The sequence below is a fragment of the Bison bison genome, unplaced genomic scaffold (genome assembly GCF_000754665.1).
Source record: "Bison bison bison isolate TAMUID 2011002044 unplaced genomic scaffold, Bison_UMD1.0 scf7180017864186, whole genome shotgun sequence".
NCBI lineage: Eukaryota > Metazoa > Chordata > Mammalia > Artiodactyla > Bovidae > Bison > Bison bison.
In genome coordinates this window covers 27,255-43,082 of record NW_011494758.1, presented here as the reverse complement: position 1 = coordinate 43,082, position 15,828 = coordinate 27,255, and the positions used below count along the sequence as shown (strand labels likewise).

At 39.8% G+C, this 15,828-nt stretch overlaps 1 protein-coding gene across 2 annotated transcripts in view; it reads left to right on the top strand.

Annotated features, from left to right (window-relative positions):
• The window catches only part of FCRL4 (Fc receptor-like 4), a 48,259-nt gene extending 40,363 nt beyond the window's left edge, over positions 1-7,896 (top strand). For both annotated transcript variants that reach the window (XM_010843753.1, XM_010843752.1), the window contains 2 exons: positions 5,786-5,817; positions 5,914-7,896. In XM_010843753.1, the coding sequence (XP_010842055.1) occupies positions 5,786-5,817; positions 5,914-5,955 (74 nt within the window). In that variant the 3' untranslated portion in view covers positions 5,956-7,896. The remainder of the gene's footprint in view (positions 1-5,785; positions 5,818-5,913) is intronic.
• Positions 7,897-15,828: the final 7,932 nt, after the last annotated feature.

The window sequence follows — 15,828 nt, the reverse complement described above, 5'->3', positions numbered from 1 at the left end:
CAGTTGCTTCATTTGCTATTATTTTCTCCCATTCTGAAGTCTGTCTTTTCACCTTGCTAATAGTTTCCTTTGATGTGCAGAAGCTTTTAAGGTTAATTAGGTCCCATTTGTTTATTTTTGCTTTTATTTCCAATATTCTGGGAGGTGGGTCATAGAGGATCCTGCTGTGGTGTATGTCAGAGAGTGTTTTGCCTATGTTCTCCTCTAGGAGTTTTATAGTTTCTGGTCTTATGTTTAGATCTTTAATCCATTTTGAGTTTATTTTTGTGTATGGTGTTAGAAAGTGTTCTAGTTTTATTCTTTTACACATGGTTGACCAGATTTCCCAGCACCACTTGTTAAAGAGATTGTCTTTAATCCATTGTATATTCTTGCCTCCTTTGTCAAAGATAAGGTGTCCATATTGTTGGCAAAGTTATATCTCTGCTTTTTAATATGCTTTCTAGGTTTGTCATAGCTTTTCTTCCAAGGAGCAAGTGTCTGAATTTCATGGCTGCAGTCATCATTGCAGTGATTTTGGAGCCCAAGAAAATAAAGTCTCTCACTGTTTCCACTTTTCCCCCTTCTTTTTGCCATGAAGTGATGGGACTGGATGCCATGATCTTAGTTTTTTGAATGTTGAGTTTTAGGCCAGCTTTCTCTATTCTTCTCTTTCATCTTCATCAAGAGGTTCTTTAGTTCCTTTTTGCATTCTGCCATTAAAGTGATATCATCTGCATATCTGAGGTCAATATTTCTCCCAGCAATCTTGATATTCCAGCTTGTGCTTCATCCATCTCGGCATTTCACATGATGTACTCTGCATTTAAGTTAATTAAGCAGAGTTACAATATACCACCTAGATGTACTCCTTTCCCAATTTTGAACCAGTCTGTTGTTCCATGTCTGGATCTAACTGTTGCTTCTTGTCCTACATACAGACTTCTCAGGATACAGGTAAGGTGGTCTGATAATCCCATCTCTTTAAGAATTTTCCACAGTTTCTTGTGATCCACACAGTCAAAGCCTTTAGCATAGTCAATGAAGCAGAAAGATTTTTTTTGCAATTCCTTTGCTTTTTCTTGGAGAAGGAATTGGCAACCCACTCCAGTACTCTTACCTGGAAAATCCCATGGATGGAGGAACCTGGTAGGCTACAGTCCATGGGGTCGTGAAGAGTCGGACATGACTGAATGACTTCACTTTCACTTTATGATCCAGCAGATGTTGGAAATTTGATCTCTAGTTCCTCTGCCTTTTCTAAATCCAGCTTGTACATCTGGAAGTTCTAGGTTCATGTACTGCTGAAGCCTAGCTTGAAGGATTTTGAGCATAATCTTGCTAACATGTGAAATGAGGGCAATTGTACAAGAGTTTGAACATTCTTTGGCATTGTCCTTTTTTGGGATTGGAATGAAAGCTGACCTTTCCCAGTCCTGTGGCCACTGTTGAATTTTCCATATTTGCTGGCATATTGCAGATAAGGCAATGGCAACCCATTCCAGTACTCTTGCCTGGAAAATCCCAGGGACAGAGGAGCCTGGTAGGCTGCAGTCCATGGGGTCGCTAGGAGTCAGACACGACTGAGCGACTTCACTTTCACTTTTCACTTTCATGCATTGGAGAAGGAAATGGCAACCCACTCCAGTGTTCTTGCCTGGAGAATCCCAGGGATGGGTGGGGGGGGGCTGGTGGGCTGCTGTCTATGGGGTCGAACAGAGTTGGACACGACTGAAGCGACTTAGCAGCAGCAGCTGGCATATTGAGTGCAGCTCTTTAACAGCATCATCGTTTAGGATTTGAAGTGGCTCAGCTGGAATTCCGTCACCTCCACTAGCTTTGTTCGTAGTAATGCTTCCTAAGGTCCACTTGACTTCACATTTCAGGATGTCTGGCTCTAGGTGAGTGACCACACCATCGTGGTTATCTGGGTCATTAAGAGTTTTTTTGTACAGTTCTTGTGTATATTCTTGCCACCTTTTCTTAATCTCTTCTGTTTCTATTAGGTCCTTGCTGTTTCTGTCCTTTATTGTGCCCATATTTGCATGAAATATTCCCTGATATCTCTAATATTCTTGAAGAGATCTCTAGTTTTTCCCATCTATTATTTTCCTTTATTTCTTTGCACTGTTTCCTTAAGAAGACCTTCTTATCTCCCCTTGTTATTCTCTGTGACTCTGCATTCAGTTGGGTATATCTTTTCCTTTCTCCTTTGCCTTCCACTTCTCTTCTTACTACACAGTATATCTCCAGAATGTATTCATCCTTGATAACTCAAACTTTGCACCTTTTGAGCCTTACTTCTAGTTTCCTTTCCCCAAGCTTCTTGTAACCACCATTCTACTCTGCTTCTGTGAGTTTGAAAAAATACAGTGTTTGTCCTTCTGTATCAGGCTTATTTTTCTTAGCATAATGTCTTCCAGATCCAATTGTGTTGTCACAAATGACAGGATTTCCTTCTTTCTTAAGGTGGAATAATATTCCATTGTATATGTGTGTGTATGTCTGTGTATAATATTTCAGTTTTCATTCATCCATCAATAAACTTTTAAGTTGTTTCTATATCTTGCTGTGATCTAGTCAAGATCCTGATTTCATTTCCTTTGTATATGTACTTAGAAGTGGAATTGCTGGATCATACAGTAGTTTCATTTTTAACTTTTTAAGAAACTCCATACAGTTTTCCATATTAACAGTACCAATTTACACTCTCACTGACAGTGTTCCAGAATTCCTTTTTCTCCACATCCTTGCCAACTCTTGGTATCTTTTATCTTTTTAATGATAGCCATCCTAACAGGTGTGATGTGATATCTCACTCTGGTTTTGATTCCACTGATGATTACTGATGTTGAGCACCTTTTCAATAACTGCTGACCATTTGTATGTCTTCTTTAGAGAAACAACTCTTCAGATCCTTTGCCCATTTTAAAACTGGGTTATTATTATTGTTAGTTTAGCTGTTGAGTTGTATGAATTCTTTATATATTTTGCATATGAATCTCTTATCTGATAATATGGTTTGCAAGTGTTTTCTTCCATCTTGTAAGTTGCCTTTCAGTATACTTGTGTCTAGTAGAAATTTCAATTGTAAGCTGATCCTGAACTTGGTTTACAAATGAGGTTAAAGACTTCTGCAAGGTCCCAAATCCAATGAAGACTAAGTCTTCTGTTTTACTATAATATTTGCTGCATATAGTGCCTATTGCTATATTTGACTAATGCATATCCTCTGAACACCTGCTTTGTCTGTCACTGATTTCTCAGCCATCCTCACTAATCAGGATCTTTTGAATGATAGAATTAGAATTGCCACCAATTTGATTGGGTTAATTGGGTGCTTCTTATCAAGTTACCCTGATCAGTTGCTGTTCTTCACACTCTGTCTTTGACATATTTGTCAAAACACCCTTGAAGCCGAGCACTCTATTGGTGGATGAGTTATATTTCAGGCACTCTCTGTGTTGATGATCTGTAGCAATATTTCTTCACCAGTGCCTGAGTGTTTGCATGAAGGCCCTGAAATTGCATGCAAAGTTCCTTTGATGTGTCTATTATTCCAGGGAGAGAGTACATAGCTTCTATTCGGTCGTTAAAAAGATCTGTAACCCCAAAAGATCCATGGAAAAAATATGATGAAAAATAGAGTATCCCAGGATGTATCCTTTTCCCCAGGCTCTATCCCTCCATAAAATTACTATATAGTTCTCATGATTCTATCTGCTCTGAGATTCTTTATGTCTAATAAGGAGGATGTGAGAAATGGTGTGATCACTGACCTAGAGCCAGACATCCTGGAATGTGAAGTCAAGTGGGCCTTAGAAAGCATCACTACGAACAAAGCTAGTGGAGGTGATGGAATTCTAGTTGAGCTCTTGCAAGTCCTGAAAGATGATGCTGTGAAAGTGCTGCACTCAATATGCCAGCAAATTTGGAAAACTCAGCAGTGGCCACAGGACTGGAAAAGGTCAGTTTTCATTCCAATCCCAAAGGAAGGCAATGCCAAAGAATGCTCAAACTACCACACAATTGCACTCATCTCACATACCAGTAAAGGAATGCTCAAAATTCTCCAAGCCAGGCTTCAGCAATATGTGAACCGTGAACTTCCTGATGTACAAGCTGGTTTGAGAAAAGGCAGAGGAACCAGAGACCAAATTGCCAACATCCGCTGGATAATGGAAAAAGCAAGCGAGTTCCAGAAAAACATCTATTTCTGCTTTATTGACTATGCCAAAGCCTTTGACTGTGTGGATTACAAGAAACTGTGGAAAATTCTGAAAGAGATGGGAATACCAGACCACCTGACCTGCCTCTTGAGAAACCTATATGCAGGTCAGGAAGCAACAGTTAGAACTGGGCATGGAATGACAGACTGGTTCTAAATAGGAAAAGGAGTGCGTCAAGGCTGTATATTGTCACCCTGCTTATTTAACTTCTATGTGGAGTACATCATGAGAAACACTGGACTGGAAGAAGCACAAGCTGGAATCAAGATTGCTGGGAGAAATATCAATAACCTCAGATATGCAGATGACACCACCCTTATGGCAGAAAGTGAAGAGGAACTGAAAAGCCTCTTGATGAAAGTGAAAGAGGGGAGTGAAAAAGTTGGCTTAAAGCTCAACATTCAGGAAACTAAGATCATGGCATCTGGTCCCATCATTTCATGGGAAATAGATGGGGAAACAGTGGAAACAGTGTCAGACTTTATTTTTTTGGGTTCCAAAATCACTGCAGATGGTGATTGCAGCCATGAAATTAAAAGGCGCCTACTCCTTGGAAGGAAAGTTATGACCAACCTAGATAGCATATTCAAAAGCAGAGACATTACTTTGCCCACAAAGGTTCGTCTAGTCAAGGCTATGGTTTTTCCTGTGGTCATGTATGGATGTGAGAGTTGGACTGTGAAGAAGGCTGAGTGCCGAAGAATTGATGCTTTTGAACTGTGGTGCTGGAGAAGACTCTTTAGAGTCCCTTAGACTGCAAGGAGATCCAACCAGTCCATTCTGAAGGAGATCAGCCCTGGGATTTCTTTGGAAGGAATGATGCTGAAGCTGAAACTCCAGTACTTTGGCCACCTCATGCGAAGAGTTGACTCATTGGAAAAGACTCTGATGCTGGGAGGGATTGGGGGCAGGAGGAGAAGGGGACGACAGAGGATGAGATGGCTGGATGGCATCACTGACTCAATGGACGTAAGTCTGGGTGAACTCCGGGAGTTGGTGCTGGACAGGGAGGCCTGGCGTGCTGCGATTCATGGGGTCGCAAAGAGTCGGACACGACTGAGTGACTGAACTGAACTGAACTGAAAGTTTTCTCTTACTGTGGTTCCATCTCCAAGAAACTTTGGCAATCAAATCAAAACCAGAACATGATAATATAAGACAGTTTTTCCCTCAGGGAATACATTTAAAGGATTCTAGTGTGAACTTGCAGAAAAAGCAGGGGTTGGACTTTGCGATTGGTGAGATGGAGGTGCTGTAAATTAAGAGAGGCAATAATTGAAACTAAGAGAGAAATTATCTCTTAGCATCTGTAAAGAAAGGGAGTGAGGTTTCTCTTTGTGGTATTGAGGGAGAACTTTATAGATCAATGGAGCTTGCAAAGAACATCCAGAGGGTTGGGTAAAGAAATGGTAAAACAAGATCATGTGTGTTGTAGGAGGTGTTAGGTGGCAGAGAAGAGAAAATGAGAATCAATGCAGACAGCCCAATGACTCCCAGATTCTGGGAAATAAGCTAGAAGACTGGGTTTGGAGTGGATCCAAACATTCATCACCCTGTGGTTTTCTTTTTCTCCACAGCCAATACCTTCAGAACATCTCTAGAGGACCAGGTGAGTTTCATTTCCTGACTTTTTCTCTCCCACTACTACCTATCACCCCACATTCCCTCTCCTTCCAGTTCTTCTTCTATCTTTTTTCCACCCCAGCATATCTCAATTGTCTACTCTGAAGTGAAGACACAGCTCTGAGATGATTCAGCTGGAAAGGTCAGCTCTAAAGATGAAGATGCCAAGGAAAGTTATCAGAATATCCTACTTATACGACTTGTCTCTGATCCAAAGACCCAGCTTAGTGCAGTCCTTGAGGACTCTGGAGCGACCAACTAGTTCCAGCTTTCCAGTTCTTCTTGCCCATGTGCATTCACTCCAAGGACTTCTGATTCATCCAGTCTGAGGCAGTGATGGGAAGACCCCTCAGAGACTACACTGAAATGACCAAGATCCATGGTCAAGAGAGAAGCCTATATACCTTCTCTGAGCCTAATCTAAGGTGCTCCTTACTGTCTGATTTCAGGAGAGGGAGAAAGACTGCTGTAGAAAAACAGAAGGACAAATTTTGGAGAATTGGGATTTCTACCTAGATAGAAAAGACTGAGTGAATCAGGTCTCTGTTTAATACATATTCAGCAACTCTCCCTGTGGGGAATAGGTTGCTTCAATTGGTTTCACTATGAGTGGCTGCCTGCATACTTCACAAGCAAAGCACAGGTCCATCCCTCCTGCTTACACTGCCTGTCAGGATTCAGTTGCAGACAAAAGAATCCATTTCAAGTGGTTTACAGATAAAGGAATTAAAAAATTTATATCGGCTACTTTGAAAAATCATTTGAAGAGCTGGAGAAGCAGGCTCCAGACTGAGCTTCCAAAAGCAAAACCTGATTTCATTAATGTTATTAGGGGCAAAGATTTTTAACACTGGAGACAAGAAATACAACAAATATAAAAAGTTAAGTAACAACCTGGAAAACCTAAATTTGAATTGGAAATGTCAGTACAAACTGATGACAAAAACTGCTCATTTTAAAAATGTTATCTATTTCTGAGGTCATCCACCAGAAAGGTCTAGAAATAATTAATAATTCAGTAACAATGAGCATCCATTGCACATGCTGTAGTCTCTAAATACTTTTTCCTATTCAAAGAATATAGAGCCACCTTTCTTGTAGGAGCTGTATCTTTGAGTTATCAAATAGGTGATGTTAGAATAATTCTTCCAATAAATGAAGAAGGACTGAAAGAAATAGAAGGCAACTATTTTGTGTGAATGTTTCATGCTACACCTAATGATCAAGTTGATATAAAAAAACCCAGCCTAATATTATAGGCCTCCTAGTGGAAGTATTCAATACCACCTACAAAGTATTTAAGCCTGAATTATCAGAAGTAAATCTATTGAAGTCTCTAGATCTAACTACCAGTTTATAGGAAATACAGTGGACAAAGGATTTTGTTAAATAGCATCAGAAAAATCTAAACTATGGAAAAATTCTAAAGGATAAATGATCTGGTTTCTTTAACAAAAAAAGAAAGGAGAAAGGGAAGACTTATAAATTAAATGATACTTAAGACATGTCAGTCAAAAGGAATGAGTGGGTCTTGCCTCAAACAAATCAAGTTTAAAAAGAATTACTTATGGAATACTAAATGAAATTTATACATTAATATGAAGAAATTATGTTTGGATAATTTATATGTCTGAAGAATTTATGTTTTGGGTATAAATGATAGTATTATGGTTATGTTTTTATTAAAAATATTCATCTTTTACTTAATACTGAAGTATTTGTACATTAAATATTATGATTTTGCTTGAAATAATCCAATAAGAGTTGGGTGGGCAGGAAGTGGATAGAGGTACAGATAAAGCAAGATTGGTCATGTGAGCACCATTTCTGAAGCTGGATGATAGGTATGTAAAGGGAGGAAGTAGAGCTTATACTAGTCTCTTTGTATGTCTTAAATTTTGATGATAAAAAGTTAAGCATTGCATTGTACATATGTACCACAGCTTCTTTACCCAATGGATCTCTAGGTTGTTTCGTGTCCTAGCTACAGTAAAAAGTGCTGTAAGGAACATTGGTGTACATGTGTCTTTTACAATTATGATTTTCTCAGGGTAGCCCAGTAGTGGGATTGTTGGGTCATATCGTAGTTTTATTCCTAGTTTTTTAAGGAAACTCCATACTGGCTTCGATAGTGGCTGTATCAGTTTGCATTTCCACCAACAATGATAGAGGGTTCCCTTTTCTCCACATTCTCTCCAGCATTTATTGTTTGTAGATTTTTTGATGATGGCTATTCTGACCAGTGTGAGGTGAGTTCACATTGTAGTTTGATTTGCATTTCTCTAATAATGAGCAATGTTCAGCATCTTTTCATGTGTTCATTAGCCATCTGTATGTCTTCTTTGAACATTGCTCAGTCATAAAAAGGAACACATTTGAGTCAATGTTAATGAGGTGGATGAACCTAGAGCCTATTATACAGAGTGAAGTAAGTCAGAAAGAGAAAAACAAATATGTAAAGTATGTAAAAGCCATATGTAAAGTAGATAGCCAGTAGGAATTGTTGTATGATTGAGAGAACTCAAACCAGGGCTCTGTGACAAGCTGGAGGGGTGGGATGGGCTGGGAGGGAGGTTCGAGAGGGAGAAGACATATGCACACTTATGGCTGAATCATGTTGATGTATGGCAGAAACTGACACAGTAGTGTAAAGCAATATCCTCCAATTAAAAATAAATAAAATTTAAAAAGATAATAAGACCTAGGGTGGACGGGATAGTTAGGGAGTTTGGGATGGGCATGTACACACTGCTATATTTAAAATGTATAGCTGACAATGTCCTACTGTGAATAGCATGGGAAACTCTGCTCAGTGTTATGTGGCAGCCTGGATGGAAGGAGAGTCTGGGGGGAGAACAGATACATGTATATGTGTTGCTGAGTTCCTTTGCTGTCTAGCTGAAACTATAATATGCATTAATATTGGCTATACTCCAATACAAAATAAAAAGTTAAAAAGAATGTTAAGCACTCCCAATCTCCCACACTCTGCTTTACTTTTATCCCTCAAGCATTTATCACTTTAAAATATACCATACAATTTGCTTATGTACTATGCTTATTGTATGTCAGTCCTCTGGAAAGTAAATTAAGGGAAACAACGTTTGTCTTTTTCATTCACTGACACATCCCAAGCACCTAGAACTATGCTTGATACATTCTAGGTGCTTAATAAATACTTTTGAATATCTGAATTGCCTATTTTATTCTAAAAGATCTGCCATGACAGTTCTTTTAGAATGGTGTGTGTGTGTGTGTGTGTGTGTGTACTTTTAGTGTAGCTAGTAAAAGCAGTGTATCAAAATGAATATGGGTTTTAAATCCAAAAGATTTTAGTTCAAGACTTGAATTGCCACTTATAATTTCTTAGATAAATTATATGCATTTTTTGCATCTAATTTCCCTCTATGCAAAATGAAGATACTATGTACCTCATGGGCTTCCCAAGTAGTAAGAACTGATAGCTTATGGTGAACGATGGTGAATTTGTGGTCTCCGAAGAAGATTTAACTTTGGGACCAGGCATCAGGCTTGATCACTCAACAGCTTTTGTGTAGCAGAGTTTTATTAAAGTGAAAAAGGAACAGAGAAAGCTTCTGACATAGACATCAGGAAGGGGCTGGAGAGTGCCCCCATTCTTAGTCTTAGCAAGGGAGTTATATACTTTTTAATTGTTTATTACAATAAATCAAAAGGATGTCTCAAGGTTGTAAAGATATTACTAGATCTATTTCCACAATATACATTTTAAGACAACAGGATTAGTCAGAAGGTTTTCAGGAAAAAGAAACATGTCCTCAAAGCAGGATACATTATAGTTATATAATCCTTACTAAGGAATGTAGAAAAAAACCTTGTCCTTTCCTCCTCCTTGAGAATTCCAGACCCCTTACTCCTCCCTGGGGACCCTGGACTTCTTATCAACCTGCCTAAGGATTGACTCTCAGAACCTACCTGCCAATGCAGGAGACATGAGACGCGGGTTTGATCCTTGGCTCAGAAAGATCTCCTGGAGATGGGCATGGCAACCCACTTCAGTATTCTTGCCAGGAGAATCCCAAGGACAGAGGAGCCTGGTGCGCGGCAGTCCAAAGGATAGCAGACTCTGACACAACTGAAGCGACTTAGCACACATGCTCATACCTTGTTATGACCATTGTGAGCACATTCCTAATCAAGGCTTTTGTCCTTGCAGTTCCCTCTATCTGTAATGCCTTTCCTCTTGATAACCACTACTTGTTTCCTCTCATCCTTTAGAGCTTACTCAAATGTAATCTCCATAAAGTCTTCCCTTGTTACCTGTTTATGATAGACACATCATCTAATCTTCATCAACTCTTCTTCTTATGCTACCTCATATTTATCCAAAGCACTTTTGTCATCTGACATTATAAATTCTTATTTGTTTATTATCTGATTACCCAAAGCATAATTTATGCTCTATGTAAACAAGAATTTTATTTGTTTTGTTTACGAATGTACCCTTAGTGCCCCTTTCAGAGCCCAACACATGATAAGCACTTAGTTAACATTTATGAATTATGAGAATTATATAAAGCAATCAATGTAAGTGTCTGATAATGTGCCTTTTGCATATAAGCATTCAATACATATTAATTGTCAGTGTTTAGTAAGCCACTGATTTATTTTCTAGGTCAAAAAATATTTATTGTGCACTTAGTATACCAAACATAAAGATAGATTAGGAAAAAATGTTTCTCCTTAAGAAGTTTCCAGTAGAAAACAGACTGGATACAAGGGAAGGGGAATGAGAGGGTGGGACAAATGGGCAGAGCAGCATGAACACATTTACACTGCCAAATGTAAGATATAGAGCCAGTGGGGATTTGCTGTATGATTCAGGGAACTCACCAGGGCTCTGTGATAACCTAGAGGCGTGGAAAGGGGTGGGGGGTGGGAGGAAGGTTCATGAGGGAGGGGCTATATATATGCCTATGGCTGATTCATATTGATGTGTGGCAGAAACCGACACACTATTGTAAAGCAATTATTCTTCAATTAAAAATAAAATTAAAAGGAAGTTTCCAAAGTAACGCACTGGAAGAGATAGATACATAAAGAGATAATTCCAGTATAATGGGAAAGTATGATTAGATGGGGAGAAGGCAATGGCAACCCACTCCAGTACCCTTGCCTGGAAAATCCCATGGATGGAGGAGCCTGGTAGGCTGCCATCCATGGGGTCACAAAGAGTCAGACACGACTGAAGCGACTTAGCAGCATGATTAGATGGAGCACTTAGCCCATGTGTTAGGGAAAGTAACATTAACAGTTGTAACAGGTGAGCCCAGAAGACTCAGGAACTTTCCAAACAAATCATCAGTTGCTCTCAGAGTGAAGGGTAAGGCTGCACTCCACCCAGCCACTCAGGAACATAGGTTGCTTACATCTCATGGTACTGCCATCTTCAGTGCTTCCAGTTCCTCTGCAAAAGGGGAGAGCATGGAAGGTCAGCCAAAAGACTTTAGGGCCCAGTCCTGAAAGTGAAATACATTTCATTGCTCCCACAGGCCACTGACCAGAACTTAGCCACAGTTTCCCTACCTAACTCAGGAGTGGGAGTAGGAATCCAGCTGAGGCCTGGAAATCAGAGGACACAGATCTTATGGACACCCCAGCTAGTCACTGTGTGACTCAACCAAGGGCAATTTTCAGGGAAATTTTTTCTGGAAGAGATAGCACACAGTGAACAAGAGAATATTAACATGTAGGAACCAACTGGATCTGAGTTCAGATCCAGGTCACAGTTCATATCTACGTAACCTTAGCTGTTGTTGTTCAGTTGCAAAGTTGTGACGAACTCTTTGTGATCCATGGACTTGTCCATTACCAGCTCCCGGAGTCTGCTCAAACTCACGTCCATTGAGTCAGTGATGCCATCCAACTATCTCATCCTTTGTTGTCCGCTTCTCCTCCTGCCTTCTACCTTTGCCAGAATCAGGATCTTTTCCCATGAGTTAGCTCTTTGCATCAGGTGACCAAAGTATTGGAGCTTCAGCTTCAGCATCAGTCCTTACAATAAATATTCTGTGTTGATTTCCTTTAGGATTGACTGTTAAGTTACTCAAATATCTCCTTAGAGATTAAAAATGAGAGAGCAGTAGAACCTAATTCATAAACATGCTGTGAGGATTAAATGTGAGGAGTCTTAAGCATAAAGTTTAAGACACAGTAAACATTTATTAATAAGAAATATTAGCTGTCAGGAAGAGGAGAAAGGAAGGAAAGGTAAGGAGAGGAAAAGGAAACTGAATTAGAAAACTAAACACAGAAAGAATGGGCTAGGAAATGAAGCAAAGGGCTTTGCTGCTGCTGCTGCTGCTGCTAAGTCGCTTCAGTCGTGTCTAACCCTGTGCGACCCCAGAGATGACAGCCCACCAGGCTCCTCCGTCCCTCGGATTCTCCAGGCAAGAACACTGGAGTGGGTTGCCTAGACAGACATAGATAACTGTGCTCAGGTTTAAAACAGAAAAATGTGTTCAGGAACTTATAAGCAGATTAGTATATGTTCAGAGTAAAAATCTGCTTACTGGAAAATTGTGTCAGTCTGGAAAGGCAGCTATCCCAGTAACCTTGGCACCATAAGGAAATTTATCTTGTAACCATCAGGAACCAAGGATGATTTAGTCTAACAGTGTGTCTCAGATTTGTGTCCTTCAGAGAGCTCTTTCTGGTGGTTGTGTCACAGCTTCATGGTGGGTGAGCCTGGTGACAGGGAGAGTGCTTAGGTACTGTCACTGTAGTCTAGGTTAGATGAACAGGGTAGAGCCACAGACGCAGTACAGGGGAGGGGCACAAAACTTGTTTTTTGAGAAACTCAGTAAAAGTAATTGATCGATTAGAAGTGAAGAAAGGCATCGAGGACAGCTCCCAGGAATTTGGCTTAGGCTGCTCAGGGGAACTACGATGCCATAGATGGAGACAAACTGGAGTATAATTCAAAAACTTCTTGGCAAAACTGCAGCCTCACCCAGTTTTGCTCAGTGTTGCATTTTATGCACTGGGACTTTATTTGCCAAAAACTTTGTGGAAAATTTGAGATTCACATCACATCTCTCTCCTTCTGGCCAATCACTTTGGGGCTTAGTCTTTTTCCTTTTCTTTAAGAATTTGATTCATTGCCTTCACTCTCGAGTTGTTAGGAAGTTTACCTAGATAATCACTATGATAATTCCATCTTGTGTTTTTAATGATTCTGCTGTGCTTGCCACCAGCCTTTGGTCTCATTAGCACCATCCCAGCTTCTTGCTTATTATATTTAATAAAATCTCTAAAGCTAAGCATGGCCTTAAGATAAGATGTAAAAACAACCCCTACCCAAATGTCAGCTCAAGAGTCTCAGAAAGAGGAACCCCAAGATAAATATATCATTTATGTTTATGCAAAATTGTGTTATGTCTTCAGACTTGCCAGAGGCATGGAAAAATAACACCTCAAAAATTTACATAAGCTGGAGGGGCAAGGGGAAAGCCTCAAACCAGTTGGCTTCTATTATTTTCTAGCTAAAAAAAGAAAAAAAAAAAATAGAATTTTCATTATGAGAGGAAATCAGCTCATTTGCACAGGGCCTCCTTCCCTGAGAACACAGGAAGTCCAAGTTCTCCCCAAGAAGCTATTCAGGGTCATGAAGAGGAGGGCAGAGTTAGATTCAGGACATTATATAACTTTTATGACCCAGTGAAAAGTGAAAACGTACTGGGGTCCAGCCCCGGTTGGATCCAGGGATTCCCTCGGGAGGACGGCATTGGCGAAAAAGATAGATAAAAGGAAAAAGACACAGACGTTTGATCTGACTGGTTTATGTGGGAAAATAATAAAACCTGTGACGCCAGGTTTGCACTGACCATGGAGGCCGCAGGCGCCCTCTAGAATAGCGGAAGGTGCCCCACCTTAGGCACCTTCTTGAGTGGGTCTTAGAAGTAAGTGGTCTCAGAGAGCCCCCACGCTCCAAGTCAGTTACCATGAAGGAAGAACAGAGAAGAAAAGGAGAGAAAAGGAAGGAAGAAAGAATGACACGGGGAGACCAAGCTTTGAGTAAGGCCTGTAGCTTTATTTTCAAAGGGAGCTTATATACCTTAAGTTGTGCATAGAGGATAATAGGGGGTGTAAAATCATGCAAAGTCAGCAGTCTTTGATCCTTATCGAGACCAGGCTTTCTTCTCTGCAAACTTATCATATACAAATGGTTTAGGTGATTTACATCATCTTCTGGCCAGAAGGCCTGTTAACATTTTATGACTCTGATAAAGGTTTGTCAACTGTAAGACTTATTTTCTCTGAGAGTAATTATTTTAAAGTTTGGCGCCATCCTCCGAAGGTGTTAGATAAAGTTGCATTCCTATAGGGCAAAGGTGCAGTGGGCTTACAACAAAGGAAATAATTTATTACCTTAAGGGTCTAAAGTTGTTAACACCAAGGCCACTACTTATTTTTTTCCATATACCAACTATATTAATTAATACACTTCTGAGGATACAATACAGGGGATGTGGAAACTTGGCAGCAAGCATTGGCTCAACAATGAAATCTTCTACTAGTTCTATTCTAACAATTTCTAACTCTCTGAGAGGCTCTATACTGTTTGAATATCTTAAGCTTCCCATGCCTCTCGCGGTTGGGAGGCCGTAAACAGCGTAGCTGTAGGAGTCCGGGTAAACCTGTCAGGCAAGTTAGAGAGCCATCTGAGGGGTTTGGATTGAAACACTCCTATTATGCCCAGGAGGGTATTTAACTAGAGCTTTAAGTTGATTTCTTTCAGAGAAAGGTGGTCGGGAATAGCCCCCCATTGATGTCAGAGGAGTTGGTGAAAGTTGTAAAATAGTAAAACAGACAGATTCTGGTTTTGGGGTAGACGCTCAGGCAGATCCAGAGGGGTCCTCGAGCCCTGACTCGCCTTGCCTGTCAGGGCTCTCCCACATGACTTTGTCATGGGTGGGAACTCCCGTACTGGCTCCCAGCAAAAATGGAAGACCCCTTGTTCAAAAACCAAGAGAAAAAAAGTGATGCTAAAAGTACTAATATATAAAACTTTTTTTTTCTTTCTTCCATGGTCTCTCCCTCTTCTTGCCATGATGTTTCTTATTTGCTATTTAAGGTCATCATAAGAAAAGAAAAAACAAAAATTTAAATCATTAGCAATATAAAGGATCACCTCTATATTTTGCAATGCCAGCTTTAACTGGAAATATGAGAGTATTTCACTCATATGTAGAACCACAGAAATTAGACAATTGCCATTTCATAGTTCATTCATGCATAGGCATTTTGTTTTTACAAGAAGAGTGGAAATTCTGAAAAAAAAAAAAAAAAAAACGTCTCACTTAAAATTTAGTTTCTTAATATAAGCACATTATGCCAATACTTTCTATTTGTGGATTACTGACAAGTAAGGAAAGACTGAAATACTGAGATTGCCTTATATTTCCTTTTCCTTCTATGTTATTTTCAACATACATGATTAACTGATATAGGGAAGTACCATAAGAAAGGATACAATAGGGTTTCTTGGTTGTTCAAGTTTCTTAGAACTCAACTTCCTTCTTACTGTGTTTGAATCAAGTTCTGGCTCAAATTGAAAGTGTGGCTTTTGGGGGCTTTTAGTTATTGATCTAATGTTTAGTTTGTACTCCCTTTGAGTCTTCCTGAGCATGGTGGATCCAACTGGAATTCTGTGTTCATGGGGTATTTAAATGCTATTTGCATTTAGGCACCAAGGAAAGTGGATACACCTATTGTAAGTATCTTCTCTGCTCATGTGCTGACTCCATTGTCCCATTAGGCTTCATTTACAAAGCACAAATTTAAACATAAAGGTATTAGAAATTTCAAGATGGCAACAGCAGAGCATTAAACCCTTTATAGTGCAGGACCCTGTGTAACTGCACAGGTCATAAGCTCATGGAACTGGATATAGTTTTGATGCTTCCAGCAAGTCACAAGTGGCTAGTCAGAGGTCTTCTCCAATGGACCTTCCAGA